Here is a 16,027-nt window from a genome sequence, read left to right as displayed (position 1 = left end):
CTCTGTGTTGCTCAACAGGGAAAAAGAAGACTAGAGCCTCACTCTTTGACTTCATTGCTTGGATGGGTGGATGGGGATGACAGTATCTGACATATGGATGAACGGGGATAAGGACTGTGTGACATACATCCTATTCCATCTTTCTGCATCCCCATCCATCCGTCCATCCCATCCACATCCACCTATATGTGACTGGATGGCTATAGATAAGAGGTTAATCCCCAGCACTCCATTCATTCCTTTCCTCTCCTCCAATATTCTTGAGATAGAAACAGTATGAGGTGCAAAGAACTTGCGAAAAATTGTGTGATGGCTCAGGCCACACACACTGCCAGCGTATGAACCACAATACATTATGCAGTCTCTACAGGTGGAAAAGAGCAGCCTCCTCCTGCTCTCCAGTGCCATGCACAGGGAGGGTACTGCACCCTGCCTGCATACCAATTCATCTAAATTAGGAATGCATCAGCAGGGCTGCCCATTCTTTCACATAAATTAACATTTCTAACACTGTACTAGAAGACATGCTATACTTACCAAAGGTTCCATAAAACCCTCTAGGGCCACAAGAACCAACACCATATTTTGCCAACGATACCTTAGCTGCATTCTTTAAAGAAACATAACAGAAGAAGTCATGTTAAGTGAAATTCTAAGTAGAAATGAGATCATTACTATACTGTTCAGCACTGTTGTATTGATGTTTCTATATTCTACAGTGATATCTTGGCTCACGAACTTAATCCGTTCCAGGATTCTGGTTGTGAGCCAAGTCATTTCCACATAAGGTTCAATGTAAATAAGCTTAATCTGTTCTGTAACCATTTTTTAAATCAGAAAAATGTGATTTTTTTGCAAAGTGACAACAACAAAGATCGCGGTCATCTCCCCCCACCCCACCCCAAGCGTGGCCATCTCCCTGCCACCCCCAGCATGACTGAGATCACACCCATCATCCCTGCAGGTGCCCATCATCCCTGCAGGCGCCCGTCCTCCCGGCGCGCTGCGGGGTGGAGGGGAAAGACGGGCGTGATCGCGGGCGCACTGGGGGAGGGAGAGATGGGTGCAAACGGTGCGCTGGGGTGGGGAGATGGCCTCGATCGCAGTTCCATTCATGCAGGGAAGGTGTGCCTGATCAGAGGCGCGCTCCTGCAGGAAAGACAGGCAGAATCTCAGCCATCTCCCCGCGGCTCTGCTTTGCTGCTCCTGTCTTTCCTGCAGCCGCGCGCCTCTGATCACGGACGCCTTCCCGGCACAAAAGCAACTGCAATCTGTGATCAGAGGCATGCGGCTGCACGGATGACAAGCGGATTCGCGGCTCTGCTTTGCTGCACCCGTCTTCAGTGCAGCCGCACGCCTCTGACCACGGACGCCTTCCCTGCACGAATGGAACTGCGATCGGGGCCATCTCCCCACGGGGGGGTGGGGGGTGGCTGCGATCTTGGTCGCCACCCAAAGCGGTGTTCGTGATCCAAGTAAAAATTTTTCAGTAATTTTTGTTCATGACCCGATTTGTTAGTGAGCCAAGGCGTTCGTGAGCCGAGGTTCCACTGTACTTAGTACATATTAACAGTGTAGCACAATGGTTAGACTGAGACTCAAAAGATCTAGTCCCCACTTGGCCATGAAACTCACAGGATGGCTAGTCACTGCCTATTAGTCACTGCCTGTTAGTCTAACCTGCCTCACAGGGTTGTGATGATAAAAATGAGGAGGAGAATCAAAATTAGATAAGCTGTCTTGGGATCCTTGAAGGAAAAAAGGCAAGATATAAATATAATGAATAAAACCCAACACAGCTTTCCCATAAGCAAGGATCCTGAGAACATTCTGAAGACTCTGGATGCAGCTTGCATCTGAGAACCTAAGGAGGTCTGGGTTCAGTACTTAGAAGACTGATTGCCTGGGAAATGCATACACACTGCTATAACTGCACTTTAAACAGAAGTAATTTGCCACATGTCTCCTAGTTCGGGATACAACAGCACTATGATTTATGGCAATCTACTTTCAAAAATCCTTTGTAAGAGTTCAGCCCAGAACTCTAGCAACAGGACTTTGAACTTACTGACTAGGCTGGAAGACACAGAGAAAGAAGAGGTTCCATCCAATTTGGCTATGATTCTAGCCCACTACCAACATGGAGCCACTGTGCCTGAAAGGACTGAGCCCGCATCTTTCAAAGCACATAAACTGTTTCTCATGCCTATTAACCCAAATAAGCTCCTCTAGATATATGGAATTTAACAGAAGATATTAGCCTGAAGGAACTGCTGTCTTGCCAAAAAAAAAAAAAGCTTCCACTCCCAATTTAAAGTAAATATAACACACAACGGTAGCATACAAAGAAGAGCTGTGAACTATGAGCATTTCTGGCTTAATAAAAAAAGGTTACGTCTGAACCAATCTTTTGACACAATAGGTCCATTTCCACAGCTATGGAGACTTACCTTAAGCCTGTCATTATCCAAAAGCCCAAGGAAGTTAAATGATGCGAAGTTTATGCATTCCTTGCCATTCACGGTAATTTTATGTGTTGGAGGCCTTAAAAATGAGAACACAACATTGTTTTGCTTAATAATAGTCATGATATTTCATATGTTTCTGTGAGGAGTGCTCTGTTCAATTTTGTATAGCCTTGGAGTCACACATGTACATAAAACAATAAAAGAAATCGAAAATCTGGTTAACTAACTGCAGCTGGCCTAAGTAAACCTAATTTTCAATTAAAGGGGGTCCTGATGAATACGTGCCTGATTCTATACAGAGCCTTTGATTTATATTTTATTAAAATCCCTATTTCAACAGGTTGGTAGGAGGACTGCTGAGTTAATTACACATACATCTTGTTGTGGAAAGAAATTGCATAGCAGGTATTACCCGAGACGCCAGTAGATGGATGGTCTCCAAAAGCTTTAAATAAATAAGTATTAGAAAACCAAATATAACTTTTTAGTAGAGATTGGATGATTCTACTTGTAGACCATTTCTTAGGTTGTCTTTTCTTACTTGACCAGGTGTGGAAGATAGTGCCGCAGTTGGGAATGAAAGAGGCAGTTTCCCTGAGGCACTTTCCACAGCTAGGGTGGCATCAACTCTTTTTATTTATTTATTTAGGATTTTTCTAGTCCGTCCAATCACTTCTGTCTCTGAACATCTTCAGAGGAGAACTATGAGGACTGGGAAACAAGGACATAGAGATGGTGGGGGAAAGCGAGTGTATCTCAAGGTTGCTGTCTCCAGGTGTTCAAGCAGACCTTGGGAACCAACAGGGTTTGGAAGTGTAGGAAGTGGACATGGGAGCGGTGCAAGAGGAGCCTGGTCCAATTCCCTGACCCCATGACATGGCATCAGGACATTAGGGCTACCCAACTAGAGGGCCTGTGTAGATCTAGGAAGTTAGGCCTTCCCTAGAGAGGCAGACCAGAGAGGAGGAGACCAGGGTTACTGAAAAGGAGGGTTCTCAGAAAAAGTTTCAAGTTTGGATTCAATGAACCAGTCTGCTCAGAGTCATGCACACTCAGAGGCTCTTCCTCCGCTGGTCATTAATTTGCTGGCTATATATTGGAAATAGAGTGGGTTTTTGACAAAGAACTGTGTGTTGTTTGAAAGGAAAAGAGGGAGCCCAGCTCCCAACAGCTGTAAATAGTAAAGATGCTATATAAAGGATGACCTATCCAATGTTAAAAGGTCAATGGAATTATAGCTGAAGAACTATGGATTAGTCCTAGCTTTTAAAATTTGTGCTGTAGTATACTGTCCCCCACAAGCAGTTTTCCATCTAATTACCCAACTATGGAGATGGGGGTGGGGAGTTTGGTGGGGGCGGGGTTTGACAAAACCTAAAAATAAAATTAAAAATAACTTTAGTTACGATTATTTGTTGCTTTTGCTATTAATATAAGTCAGTATGTTTTCACAGTGAAATCTTAGTATCACAAGCAGATACTGACTAGCTCTGCATGATGCACTAAGCCACTGCAGTGTAGCGTGCAGCTTAGCGTGTTATCTGAACCTGACTGCCTCCACCCTCTCACAAGGGGGCTTCTTTGTGGCTATGAAGTCACCACAACAAGCCATGGCACGTTGCAGGGCTTCTCAGCCACATCTGGCCTGCCAAGCTGTCTGTACTCAGATGACACAACAGCCCCAGGTGATGCCCCAAAGCTACAGAGCCGCTCAGCAAAAGCAGCAGCAGGACTTGCAGTTCTGGCCAAGCAGCTCTGCTGAGGGCCCTTCAAGCTGCCTGTGTGGCACTGTGGGCAACCAGCACTGGCCTTGCTGCTGCTCCTCCACACCACTTCCCAAAGCCCCATTTGCCCACACCACTTCCCTGTCCAAAGTCTAGGCAGTGTGCAGTGGGGATGCTCATGCCTACCATGCACCGTCTCCACAAGCCTCATATGGCGCTTGAGGACCTGCATGCAATGGACGCTGCTGTGTGTCCCCTGCCCCACCTGACACACTGGCTGCTCAGAGGCTGTGGCGGCAGGCAGCAAGGTCATGTTCTGTTGGGTGCCCTGCAACAGAGACCCAGCAGAACACTCCTCCTCTTTGCCTTCTGCCATGATCCAGGGGTGGTCACAGCAACAGAGGGGGGATGAAGCACAACTGTTCTCCAACTGCTTGCCATGGTGGCTGCTGAGTAAGCTCCATGACAAACAAGGGCGGGGGGGGGGGGAGTGTTCTCCTAGGTTTACTTGGAAAAAGCCTAAGAAATGCACCTTCATCCCGGACTCCAAAGTGAGTGACTGAGGATGGGGTTAAAATGTGTGCTTCATTCTGACAGGGATTAGGAAGCAGCCCTTCTCTGCCAGATTCAGTAGCAAGGTGCTCTGATAGCAACTTGCAATTGCTTCTTGGGCATTTTTGGGCATCTGCCCTCCCTGTTCTGCTCTCCTCAGTGCTTTTGGAATACCAGCAGAAAGAATAAGAGGGAAGAGGTTACTTAGGACCTCCTCCTAAGACTAATCAGTTGTCTGGCAAAGCAGAGGCCCAGAGTAAGTTGAAGCCCAAAATTAAAAAGCCACAGGAAACTGTCCATTGAGATTCACAGCCAACTACATTACTACTGATATCAAGTCATTGCTTTTTTTAAGCTGTACCTCTAATTTTTGGGAAACTGATTTTATATAGAAGAATATAAGCTTCATCTGTATATGTATATGGAAAGGAAATATAGCTTTACTATTTCCTAAAGGCCACCTAACAGTATTATGCCGCAAGCAGTGAAAATTATGCGGTAAAAAAAAAGTTTAATGTACCACACAATAAATTTTAGTGTGTTTAAGAAGTCATTAGCAAAAGCAAAAGTGAAATTTCCCACAGTGAATAAATGCACCTTTATACTGTCCAATCCCTTCAACAGCAGACCCAAAGTCTTCACTCTAAGATATGCTTAAAACTTAAAACACTGAAGAATTAGCCTACCAATTTTTTGGACCTGAGTAAATAGAATAAACCAAAATAACAGTGAAATGTCTTTCTGACTCAGACTGAATGTTCATCTAGTCCAGCATGCTGTTCTCATGTCATGAAGCTGCCAAACCTTCAAATAGGGCAGGACAGCAAAAGCCCCTTCCTGCTGTTTGCCATCTAGCAAAAAGTATTCAGAGGCTACTATTCCATTGCCATGGAGAATATGCATTGGCAGATCTATTTTTTTCTGAGTTTGGCTCGCATATAAGCCAATGGCCATCACAACAAGCACATTGGACTGACAGTAGATTTAAGGCAATTTCAATGATTGGATTGTAACATCCCAAGAGGGGAAGAAAATATTTAGCTATTCACCTCAAATCATACCACAGGTTATAAATCTATTATGCTCCCCCACTTAAGTGCATTTTTTTCCTAGCCAATCCATCCCATCCCCAAACATTCATCCCTTCCTGATGTGCCTTTCCCCATTAAGAGAACACAGCAGCCCCTTGGTATTTTTCACTGCCCCTTTCTGCTCTTTGATAACCTGCAAAATGTATCTGAATTGCAGGTGCAGATTAAGTATATATAAATATAACTAGCTGTTTGTTAGTAATTCCTAGCATGAAATTTACCTTTTTCTACTGCTACTGTGTAGGAAGCTGAAATTTTCACTGTGCTATCACCATCTATCTACTCTGGTGTTATTAGTCACTGCCACTTCAGTGCTCAGCACTTTATATGCCTGTCTCAATGTTACACTGACAACAATCTTTATTTGTTATTGATGCCCATTCATCAGATCTGAAGAAATATTTTTGGACCTCTTCATAGTCTGCTTGGATTTTCACCATACTGAGTAATTTGGTGTGGTCTGCACATTTTTCTACTTCAATATTAACCCCCCATGCATTTATGAAGCTAAAGAGCACATTCCCAAGATCTCTCTGAAAGATTCTATCACTCTACATGACTTGTTGCATTTCCTTCTCTAATTCCAATGCTTTAAGCAGTTATTGATCCACAAAAGGATCAGTTTTAGCCTGTGACTGAAAGCTAATACAGCCATTTGTTATAACTCACACATGAACAATGAATTCCACAAGATAACACAGGTAATTTTGTTTTATTTTGCTACCACTATTGCTACTCACCCAATTTCTTCTAAAAGACTATATAACACTTGTAAGAATTTAACTTTTCTGGGTTAAATCTGTCTCACCCTTGTATGGCATTTTCAGACATTAAGAGGAGCCTAGCTATCTATTAGAGCAATTCAACTCACATTGTAATATCTTTGAAGATTGCACAATTCCAAAAGAATTGTGTGCTTCATGTTCACATAGTGCCTTATTAAAATCTATGATACAGCACACTAATTGCAAATACTGTTACTCAAGTATCCATATAGAAGATGGGAACAATAAATTCAAACACTGGACAAATCATTAGTTGCTCAAGAACTCACTGTCAATTATTGACAGTAAGAGAGGCCAATCCAGAAATAAGATGATGCAGAGATTCACAGGTGAGTAACAACAGTGATGTAAACTGACTCCATTGATAATTCACAAGATGTTCAGAGGAACACCAAATTAGTCACCTTCCTTTACTGATCAAATTTCAATGCTTCTTTATGAATAAACAGCAAGTAATTTTATTGGGTAGAATACATCAACTTTTCACTGCTATTAAATTTAAGTGCTTTATTTTTAATTCATTAATACCTTGAATTGATTTGTTTCTTCCACACTGAAACTTCCTCAGCTTAACCAGTTAAAATCTTCATGAAGTTTCTGGACAAATTCGACAATTACCTACTATCTCTTAATCAAGCAGTTTGGCACAAACCATGTGCCCCTCTTGTTGATTCCAGTATTCCAGAACTCAATAGCACATCCAAATTTCAATACATGCTGTAACAAAAACCTGAACATTTGCAAGAGAACAAACCATAATGAGCCTTGAAATTTATCAAGGCCACAGTACTAACCACACTTATTAGAATGTAAATGCCTTTGAAATCAATGAGACAGACTTTGATATAAGTATGCAAAGTATGTTAAGCCAAACATAAAATTCCTTCTTTTAAGTTTTACCCTGAAACAACATTGTAGTTGAGAGCAGGATGGTCTTTTGATACAGGAGGAACAAGGGGCTCTGGCTGCCATTCTTCAATCAGTTCTTCCTTTTCCTAAAATAACAGAAGCCAAAATATTGAACTTTATTAGCTGTGCAATGAGAAATGATGAAGACTGATCTAAGGTGACATCTATACATGTTTTATAAATTACTTGCAAGTTAGAGGTAACCAGGATAGATAAATGAATCAATCATGTTTATTTAAAAGAACAAGAGAACACTTTGTATCATTCATTTAATTAGAGTCTCCTTGTAATTCACATATTACATATACCAACTGGTTCTATAGCAATTTCAACATACTGGTTTTTACTAGAGCCTTTATACTACAAAGAAGCATAACACAAAGTATTTGACTATGCAGCAAATATCTTTTTTTTTCTCCAAATATGTTACAGCTGTTTAAAGATGTGGGGTGGTTGTGAAGGTTATGCACTTCTCTTTAGAGAGGCGCTAAGCAAGATCATTTAATTGAAGCTGCCACAAATTTGATTAACACAGCTCCATCTCCTAGCAAAAGCTTCATTTCAGCTTTACAATATTATAATACACACGGTCACTTTCTAACCTGCTTAATATTGTTTTAAACAGAGGACAAAGAAAAGCATACAAGCTTGGCAAAAACTCAGAAATGACCTGATAAGTGCAATAGGCAATGAAACCATCAATTATTCATATTCTGTTCCTGCTGCAACCACAACACATATTATACTTTACTCTATTTCACTTTTAAGAAAGTAGTCATTATTATGCATTCTACAAAAGAACAAACAGCTTCCCGAGCCATACGAAAGAACACTCTGGAGATTGTAGTCCCTTCCACTTTGTCAAAACTAGAAGCAGTTTAGGTAATGAAGAAAAATAAATACAGCACTTATGCTCTAAGTGTAAAAATACTGCGTAAATAAAAATGTTTCATCTGGTGCCAAAAGGAACAGAGAGCACCAGGCACACCTCTTTGGGGAATCAATTCTACAAATGGGGTGCCACAACCAAGAAGTCCCTTGTCCTAGTGGCCAGCCTCCTTGCTTCCCTTGAAGGGGCTCTATGAGAGGGACCTCCAGCAATGATCTCAGGGATTGAGCAGGCACACATAGGAGGAGGTGTTCCTTCATATAGCCTTGACCTGAACAATTTAGGACTGTAAAGGTTAATGTGAGCACTTTGAATCAGGTCTAGACTTCAACTGGTAACCAATAAAATTGATAGAGGACTGGCTTAATGTGTTTGTGTTGACCAGTTCCAATTAGCAGCCTCACTGCTCATTTAGAATCAAATGAAGTTTCTGGACCATAGCCCAAATGAGAGGTTACCAGAGTGTAGGTCACTGTTGTGAAGCTCAGCCTGTCCAGATATATGATCATATCTGGACAGCCTAACCTGTAACAGAGCTCACCTGTTACTCCAGTATCTAGAAGCACCCCCAGACTACAAACCCTTTCCTTTAGGGGGACTGCAACCCCATCGAGGACAGACTGAATATTTCCCAACTGGACAGATGAACCACCTACCAACAGTACTTCCATCTTGTCCGGACTGGGTCTCACTGTTTTGGCCATTATCCAGTCCATTACCAGACCAAGGCACTGATTCAAAATAGTCACTGCATCAACTGGGTTTCATGAAAAAGAGGGGTAGAACTGAGTTTCATCTACATATTGGTGACACTTCAGCTTATACCTCCAGATGACCTTTCCCAGTAGTTTCACATAGATGTTGAAGAGCTTGGGAGATAAAATAGAGCAGTACTCCATGGTAGAGCAATATTCCCTCAGTGCCACCATCTGGAATTGGCTGGACAGGTAGGAGCAGAACCACCACTAAACTGTGCATCCTGCTCCCAATCCTGCCAGCTTTCTCAAAAGGATACCATGATCAATGGTATCAAAAACCACTGAGCAGTGCAGGAAAATCAGCAGTGTCACATCCTACTCCCCCATCTCTCCCAGAAAAGGTAATCCCACAGGGTGATCGAGGCAGTTTCTGAAACCTCACTGAAATGGAGCTAGATAATCCATTTCATTCAAGAATGTTTGAAACAGCTTGAACAGTGGTTCAAGAAGATGCTTAGAAGTATCCAACTGAAGCTGATGCTTAGAATCCAACTGAAGAAAATACATCTTTTTTGAACTTCCTATCTCTCATAGTTTATACCACAAGATGTGTTGATAGCCATGAGCTTAGATGACTTTTTAAAAAGACAAAATGCCTGTCACTAACTATAACACATAGATGTTCAACACTGGACCGATGGCCTTCCAACACCAATCTATTCTATGATTTATCAACCACCAATTATCAATGACTGAATGTACTATCTCCACTCCTAGCTTACCACTTTGAAAGAATAACCAATATGATACAAATATTTATGCCACAGAGGAAGCAGTAATTTTTATTTTAATGTCATATCCCTAAACATGAATGTCATATGAAATATGAACTATTTCACGATTGAATCCAAAGCAGGATAAGGTGGGGGAGAGGAGCTTCCTAATCAGCAACTCATGTTGTAAGGGAGGATGTAGACTTCCAGCTGCAATCCCTCTCCTACCTTATACACAGAAACTTTCACAAACCTATGCTGTCAATAATGTAAAATAATCCAACAAAGGCCATAATTAACTACAATGTAACATTGTGAAGTCCCACTGAAATAGAATGAGATTTATATGTCCTATTATGTCCTCATTATAATAATGAGTTCTTTTTAAAAGCATTACAGCCAACAAGTATATTAACCATTAGTTCTTCGTTGCAGCAGTGATGTATATGAAGAGTGCTTTAAAGCATCAAACCTTAGGTGTGAGGTCAGATCGTTCCTGAAGCTTGTATGTTTTGGAGAAAAGCAATCGGATTATCCATAGAATCAGGAAACCTTCCAAAATAAGATGGTAAGCTGGAGCCTAGAAATTAAACAACAAAAATTGCTGTATATTAGTAATTCTTTTAAGACCTCTATCTTTCAAGGAGAACCTGCTAAGTTAAGTATTTCTGCACAGAAAATGAACTAAAATATAGAATAACGTTAAAGTGTTCTTTGTCTACAGGTCCTTTGCCTGCAGAAAATAACTCCATACTGCAGGACTATTTTAGCAAAGGATTCTAGACAATAACCAAGGCTAACACTAAACACATGAAAGAGTTAGCACTACGAACTGATATATAACTTAAAGCCTATATATGTTTACTCAACAGGAAGTCACACTTAATTCAGTGCTGGGTCAGACATATTTTGACTTGGCATACATCTTCGTGTCATTCTCAAAGTTTGGTTGGATGCGATCAGGATGTTTTCCTTCCCCCAAAACAAAAATAAAAAGGTAGCTTTGTTGGGGCAGGAGGGAGAGAAAACATATATTGGCATTATTCAGAGAGCACTACCTGAAGGCAGCAATACAAGAGCTTTCAAAGCAGAGCAATGGAATTCACAAGAAAGATCAAATATCTGTTCTCCAGCAGTTCTTCTCCACTTCCATTGCTTCCTCACAGTGCTGTCCAGTGGAGCTTTTTTGAGTGGTGTGAGGCCTGATACATTCTGGCCAGGAGAAGGCAGTGGTTGCACCTTTGGCAGCCCACTGTGACGACTTTGCCCAGCACTTTAGGGAAAAAGTCGCACAGATTTGCCGTGATCTGCACTCCATAGTTGATTTGAATCCAGCACAGGAGGTGTCCAGAGCGCTGTCTGGTCCATCATTATTGGATGAGTTTCAGTTATTGCAGCCTGATGATGTGGACAAGGTGCTTGGAATGGTACGTTCTACCACCTGTCTCCTGGACCCTTGCCCCTCTTGGCTACTTAAAGAAACCCGTTACGGGATTGGTCCCTGGGTCCGGGAGGTTGTCAACGCCTGACTGAGGGAGCAGCCGGGACCCTACCCCCTTGAAGGAGGCGGTGATCAGCCTATCCTGAGGAAGGCATCCCTGGGCCCAGAAGTGGCCGCCAATTTTAGACCAGTGGCCAACATCCCGTTTCTGCGCAAGAAGTTAGAGCGGGTGGTGGTGGGACAACTCCAGGCACTCTTGGACGAAAGAGATTATCTGGACCCATTTCAGTCCAGTTTCAGACCTGGTTATGGCACTGTCTTGGTCGCCCTGTATGAAGACCTGTGCAGGTAGAGGGACAGGGGGAGTACGTCCCTGTTGGTTCTCCTGGACCTCTCAGCGGTTTTTGATACCATTGATCATGGTATCCTTCTGGATAGGCTGGCCAGGCTAGGAGTAGGAGGCTCTGCTTGACAGTGGTTCTGCTCCTACCTGGCTGGCCAACACTAGAAGGTGGTGCTGGGTTACTATAGCTCTGCACCATGGCAGTTGTGCCATGGGGTTCTGCAGGGCTCTGTTTTGTCCCCCATGCTTTTCAACATCTACATGAAACCGCTGGGAGAGGTCATTAGGAGGTTTGGGCTGCGGTATCACCAGTATGCTGATGACACCCAGCTCTAACTCTCATTTACATCTACTCCAGGTGAGGTGGTAGCTGTGCTGAACCAGTGCCTGGCCAAGGTAATGGGCTGGATGAGGGCCAATAAACTGAGCCTCATTCCAGATAAGACGGAAGTCCTGTTGGTGGGCGGATCGCGGTGTCAGGTAAGTGACTTTGACCTTGTCCTGGATGGGATAGCATTCCCTCTAAAGGACAGGGTCCGCAGCTTGGGAGTGCTCCTTGACCCAGAGCTGTCACTGGAATCTCAGGTGGTGGCGGTGGCAAGGAGTGCTTTCCTACAGCTTTGGCTGATCCACCAGCTGCATCCTTACCTGGACAAGCACTGCTTAGCAATGGTGATTCATGCTCTGGTAACCTCCCGGTTGGATTATTGTAATGTGCTCTATGTGGGGCTGCCCTTTAAGAAAGTCTGGATACTTCAGCTGGTACAGAACAGAGCTACCAGGTTTCTGATGGGGACCGGTCGTTATTCTCACATAACACCGGTCCTCTACCAGCTACACTGGCTTACAAATGAAGTCCAATTCAAGGTGCTGGTTTTAAACCTATAAAGCCCTGAACGGCTTGGGACCAGGATACCTAAAGGAGCACCTCTTCCCTTACATGCCCTCCCGCCCACTTAAGATCTGCGGGAGAGGCTTTGCTCTGGGAGCCCTCTTTAAAGGAGATAAAAAGAACAACTACCCAGAGTAGGGCCTTCTCTGCGGTGGCGCCCAGATTATGGAATGTGTTCCCTGGAGAGATGCATCTGGCGCCAAGTTTATATTCTTTTCGGCGCCAGGTCAAAACCTTTTTATTTAATCACTATTTTAAAAAATTACTATTTTAATTGTGTCAAACAGTTGCTTTGATTTTGTCCTTTATGTAAATTTTTATTGAATTATGTTATTTATACATGTGATTTTACTGTATTTCAATTTTATGGATTGTGAGCTGTCCCGAGATGCCAAGGCATAAGGGACGGCATACAAAAGTTTTAAATAAATAAAATAAATAAATGCTCAAAATTTAAATGCACAAAATGCTTCCTCCTCACCATAAGCTGCACTTGCTGTTTTCCTCTTTCCTTTCTCCCTTCCTGTGCATACGTAGGAGGGTGGGTACATACACACCCACACTACACACCTCGCACTAGCCAGACAAGACGATTCCTTACAGTGCACTGCATCCCATTTTAGGCCTTCTTAGCTTAGACCGGCTGAAACGAATGGAGCCGAAGCTAGACAAACACGAGATCCACACCACCCACCGTCCCAAAACCTCTAAAACATCCTTACAGGTGTTCGACCTCTTCCTCTTCCGTTCCCGCAGTTCCCGAGCACTGAGAAGGAAGGACGCGAATCACCCACTCTGGATCCTGCCTCCTACCCCAACCCAAATACCGCCTGCCGCCTCCTTGCCTTCTCCTTCTCCTTCCCCCTCACCTCCCTATTTCCACCCTTCCCTCAGGAACACCAGGGCTTCCCTCCCGCTCCCCCAGACGCTCCGCTCAGCGCGCCCCAGGGCCTGAGCCCGCGCCCCTCACCTCATAGAAGGCCTGGACCATCTCCACAAGCACCCACTGCTGCCCAGCGCCCTCCGCCGCCGCCATCGCCTCGAGCTGCTTCCGGGTCCCGGCGTGCGCGGCGACGTCACGCGGCGTCCTCAACGGTGGGAGGGGAGCACGTCGTGGCGGAAGCCGAGCGCCCCCTTTGCGCAGCGCGTGGCCGCCTGGTTTGCGTTCGTGTGGCGGGCGGGAGCGCGGCGAGTCCGGGTTTAAGGAGCGGATTTCGCTTGCACGGTTAAGTGAGACTCGGGACTGTGCATATTTAACAGGGAAAAGGCGAACCCCTCCTGTGATTTCCACCTGCATTTTTCCACGGTGTTTTTCTTATCAGCTATAAGTGAATGACCGTTTTTGCATTTCATTTTCTTACTGTTTACCGTTCTTCTTCCACGGCCGCCCATCGCATATGCTGCACTCCATGCTGCTGCTGAAATGGGAAATTTCACGCTATGCGCGTTAGTCTTCAAGGTGCCGCCAGACCTGATGGAGCTCCCTTCTGGAACAGAATTTACGAGCCTATGGTTATTTCTCGTCTTATACACGTGTACTTGGGAATAAAGCCTCATTGTACGCAGTGGAATTGACTGCAAAGGTCACGTGCTTAGTATCACCCCGTTCAAAGAGGTATGAACAAGAAGCAAGCAATCCCGTTAATACTTGCTTCTGGGTTATACCTGTCTCTTTTGTAGCCCCTGGTCTTTAGTTCTGCTGACTAGTAGATTTCTAAAACTTTTTTTCACGCTCCCCTATGGGGAGCCGGCAGTAATATCGTGGGTTAGAAATGCAATATAATAGTAATAATACTAACGCGCTAGTTCAAAAGTCTCTAGGAGAGACGTTTTTGGGAGAGATCAGACCGGTGGCGCTATTCACAACTTTCCACAGTTAGTCAAGCTTAGCACGAGTTGCTGTAACCTTTGCGGCAAGGAACGTGCAAAAGCTCCCGAAGACAGTCACATCAGTTCTATCAGTTTAGCATCTGACAAGCTAAAATTTAATTAGGTGAGGTGTGAAACAACCGGAAATAATTAGGAACTGGCAGGAAAGTGGACTGGATTTTTCAGTCGGGAATGTTGAAACTCTTTCAGCTTGAGGGCTGAAGGCTATTTTGAAGAAAGTCTTGGTGCCTTCATTCCAAGAGCGGGCAGGGCTCCAAAGATCCAGAATACCCACATGTTTATTGTAAGCTAAAGCTCACAGGGCCAGTAACAAAGCCTTGGGAGAGGAATTTCAACCTTTCAGAATGGGGAAAAACTGCAATACCACAACCCCATGTCTGGAATTAAATAAAAGAAAAAATAGCAAGCTTTATAATGAAACATTTAGTTTGTAAATTTGGCAGTATTGTAAATCAGGCTCCAATTCCAGCAGACAATCCTCAGCATAAAACAGGTAACTATTTGTGCATGACCCCACAAGAGGAAGTGCATCCTATAAATGCTAATTTGTATGTATAACCACACATTTGGAAGTATTTTATTTTGCATAGAAATGAAATGCATCTCACTGTAGTGGGTCTAGAAGACTGGCTCTAATCTAGTGATGGGCACACTAATGCCCCTGCTCTTACCCATCTCCCTTTTCTCCTTTAAACCATATTTATTTATGGCTTCTATAAACTGTTCTATTAGCTCTCAGGAATATGTACAAATTATGTACAAATTAGGATACTTTAAAAACATAAAAGCATACCAAACATCACAGGACTTGGGCCGAACAGACCTACGAATAAAAGATGGTTTCTTGAGAGCTATTCAAATATAAGGCCATCCTCTATAATGTAGGGCACATGACCTTAGCATGAAAGGATTTGCAGGAGAATCAACTGTGCAATAAGGGATAAAGAGGAACTTTCAACCGCTCTCATTCTTGCTTCTGCTTTCCAGAAAAGGGTGCTGCATAACAGCTAACTAGCATCTACGTTTTTTGGATTGGAATGCTAAAGGAGGAAGTCAAAAGATAACCAGAATAACAGGCAAGTTTGACCTTGGAGTACAAAAATGAAGCAGGGCACAGGCTGGCAGAATTTTGTCAAGAGAGCACACTGGTCATAGCAAGCACTCTTTTCCAACAACCCAAGAGATGACTCATGGACATCCCCATTACACATGGACCTCACCAGATGGTCAACACAGAAATCAGATTGACTATGTGCTCTGCAGCCAAAGATGGAGAAGCTCTATACAGTCAGTCAAAACTAGACCAGGAGCCAACTGTGGCTCAGATCATGAGCTTCTCGTTGCAAAATTCAGGCTTAAATTGAAGAAAGTAGGGAAAAGCACTAGGCCACTCTGGTATGACCTAAATAATATCCCTGATGAATATACAGTGGAGGTGACAAATAGCTTTGAGGAATTAGATCTGATAAACAGAGTGTCTGAAGAACTATGGATGAAGGCTTGCAACATTGTATAGGAGGCAGGAACTAAAACCATCCCAAAGAAAAAATAAATGCAAGAAAGCAAAATGGC

General features: G+C 43.5%; 1 protein-coding gene across 4 annotated transcripts in view; it reads right to left on the bottom strand.

The window, feature by feature from the left end:
• SPTLC1 (serine palmitoyltransferase long chain base subunit 1) overlaps nt 1–13,617 on the bottom strand; it is a 43,598-nt gene extending 29,981 nt beyond the window's left edge. For all 4 annotated transcript variants that reach the window (XM_044446050.1, XM_044446049.1, XM_044446053.1 and 1 more), the window contains exons 1-5: nt 13,536–13,617; nt 10,362–10,469; nt 7,521–7,615; nt 2,451–2,544; nt 538–610 (exon numbers count right to left, since the gene is read on the bottom strand). In XM_044446050.1, the coding sequence (XP_044301985.1) occupies nt 538–610; nt 2,451–2,544; nt 7,521–7,615; nt 10,362–10,469; nt 13,536–13,601 (436 nt within the window). In that variant the 5' untranslated portion in view covers nt 13,602–13,617. The remainder of the gene's footprint in view (nt 1–537; nt 611–2,450; nt 2,545–7,520; nt 7,616–10,361; nt 10,470–13,535) is intronic.
• Between the last annotated feature and the right edge of the window lie 2,410 nt (nt 13,618–16,027).

Source organism: Varanus komodoensis, unplaced genomic scaffold (assembly GCF_004798865.1).
Source record: "Varanus komodoensis strain SLA01 unplaced genomic scaffold, ASM479886v1 scaffold5, whole genome shotgun sequence".
NCBI lineage: Eukaryota > Metazoa > Chordata > Lepidosauria > Squamata > Varanidae > Varanus > Varanus komodoensis.
The sequence above is the reverse complement of the archived record's forward strand: the minus strand, read 5'-3'. Positions and strand labels throughout refer to the sequence as shown.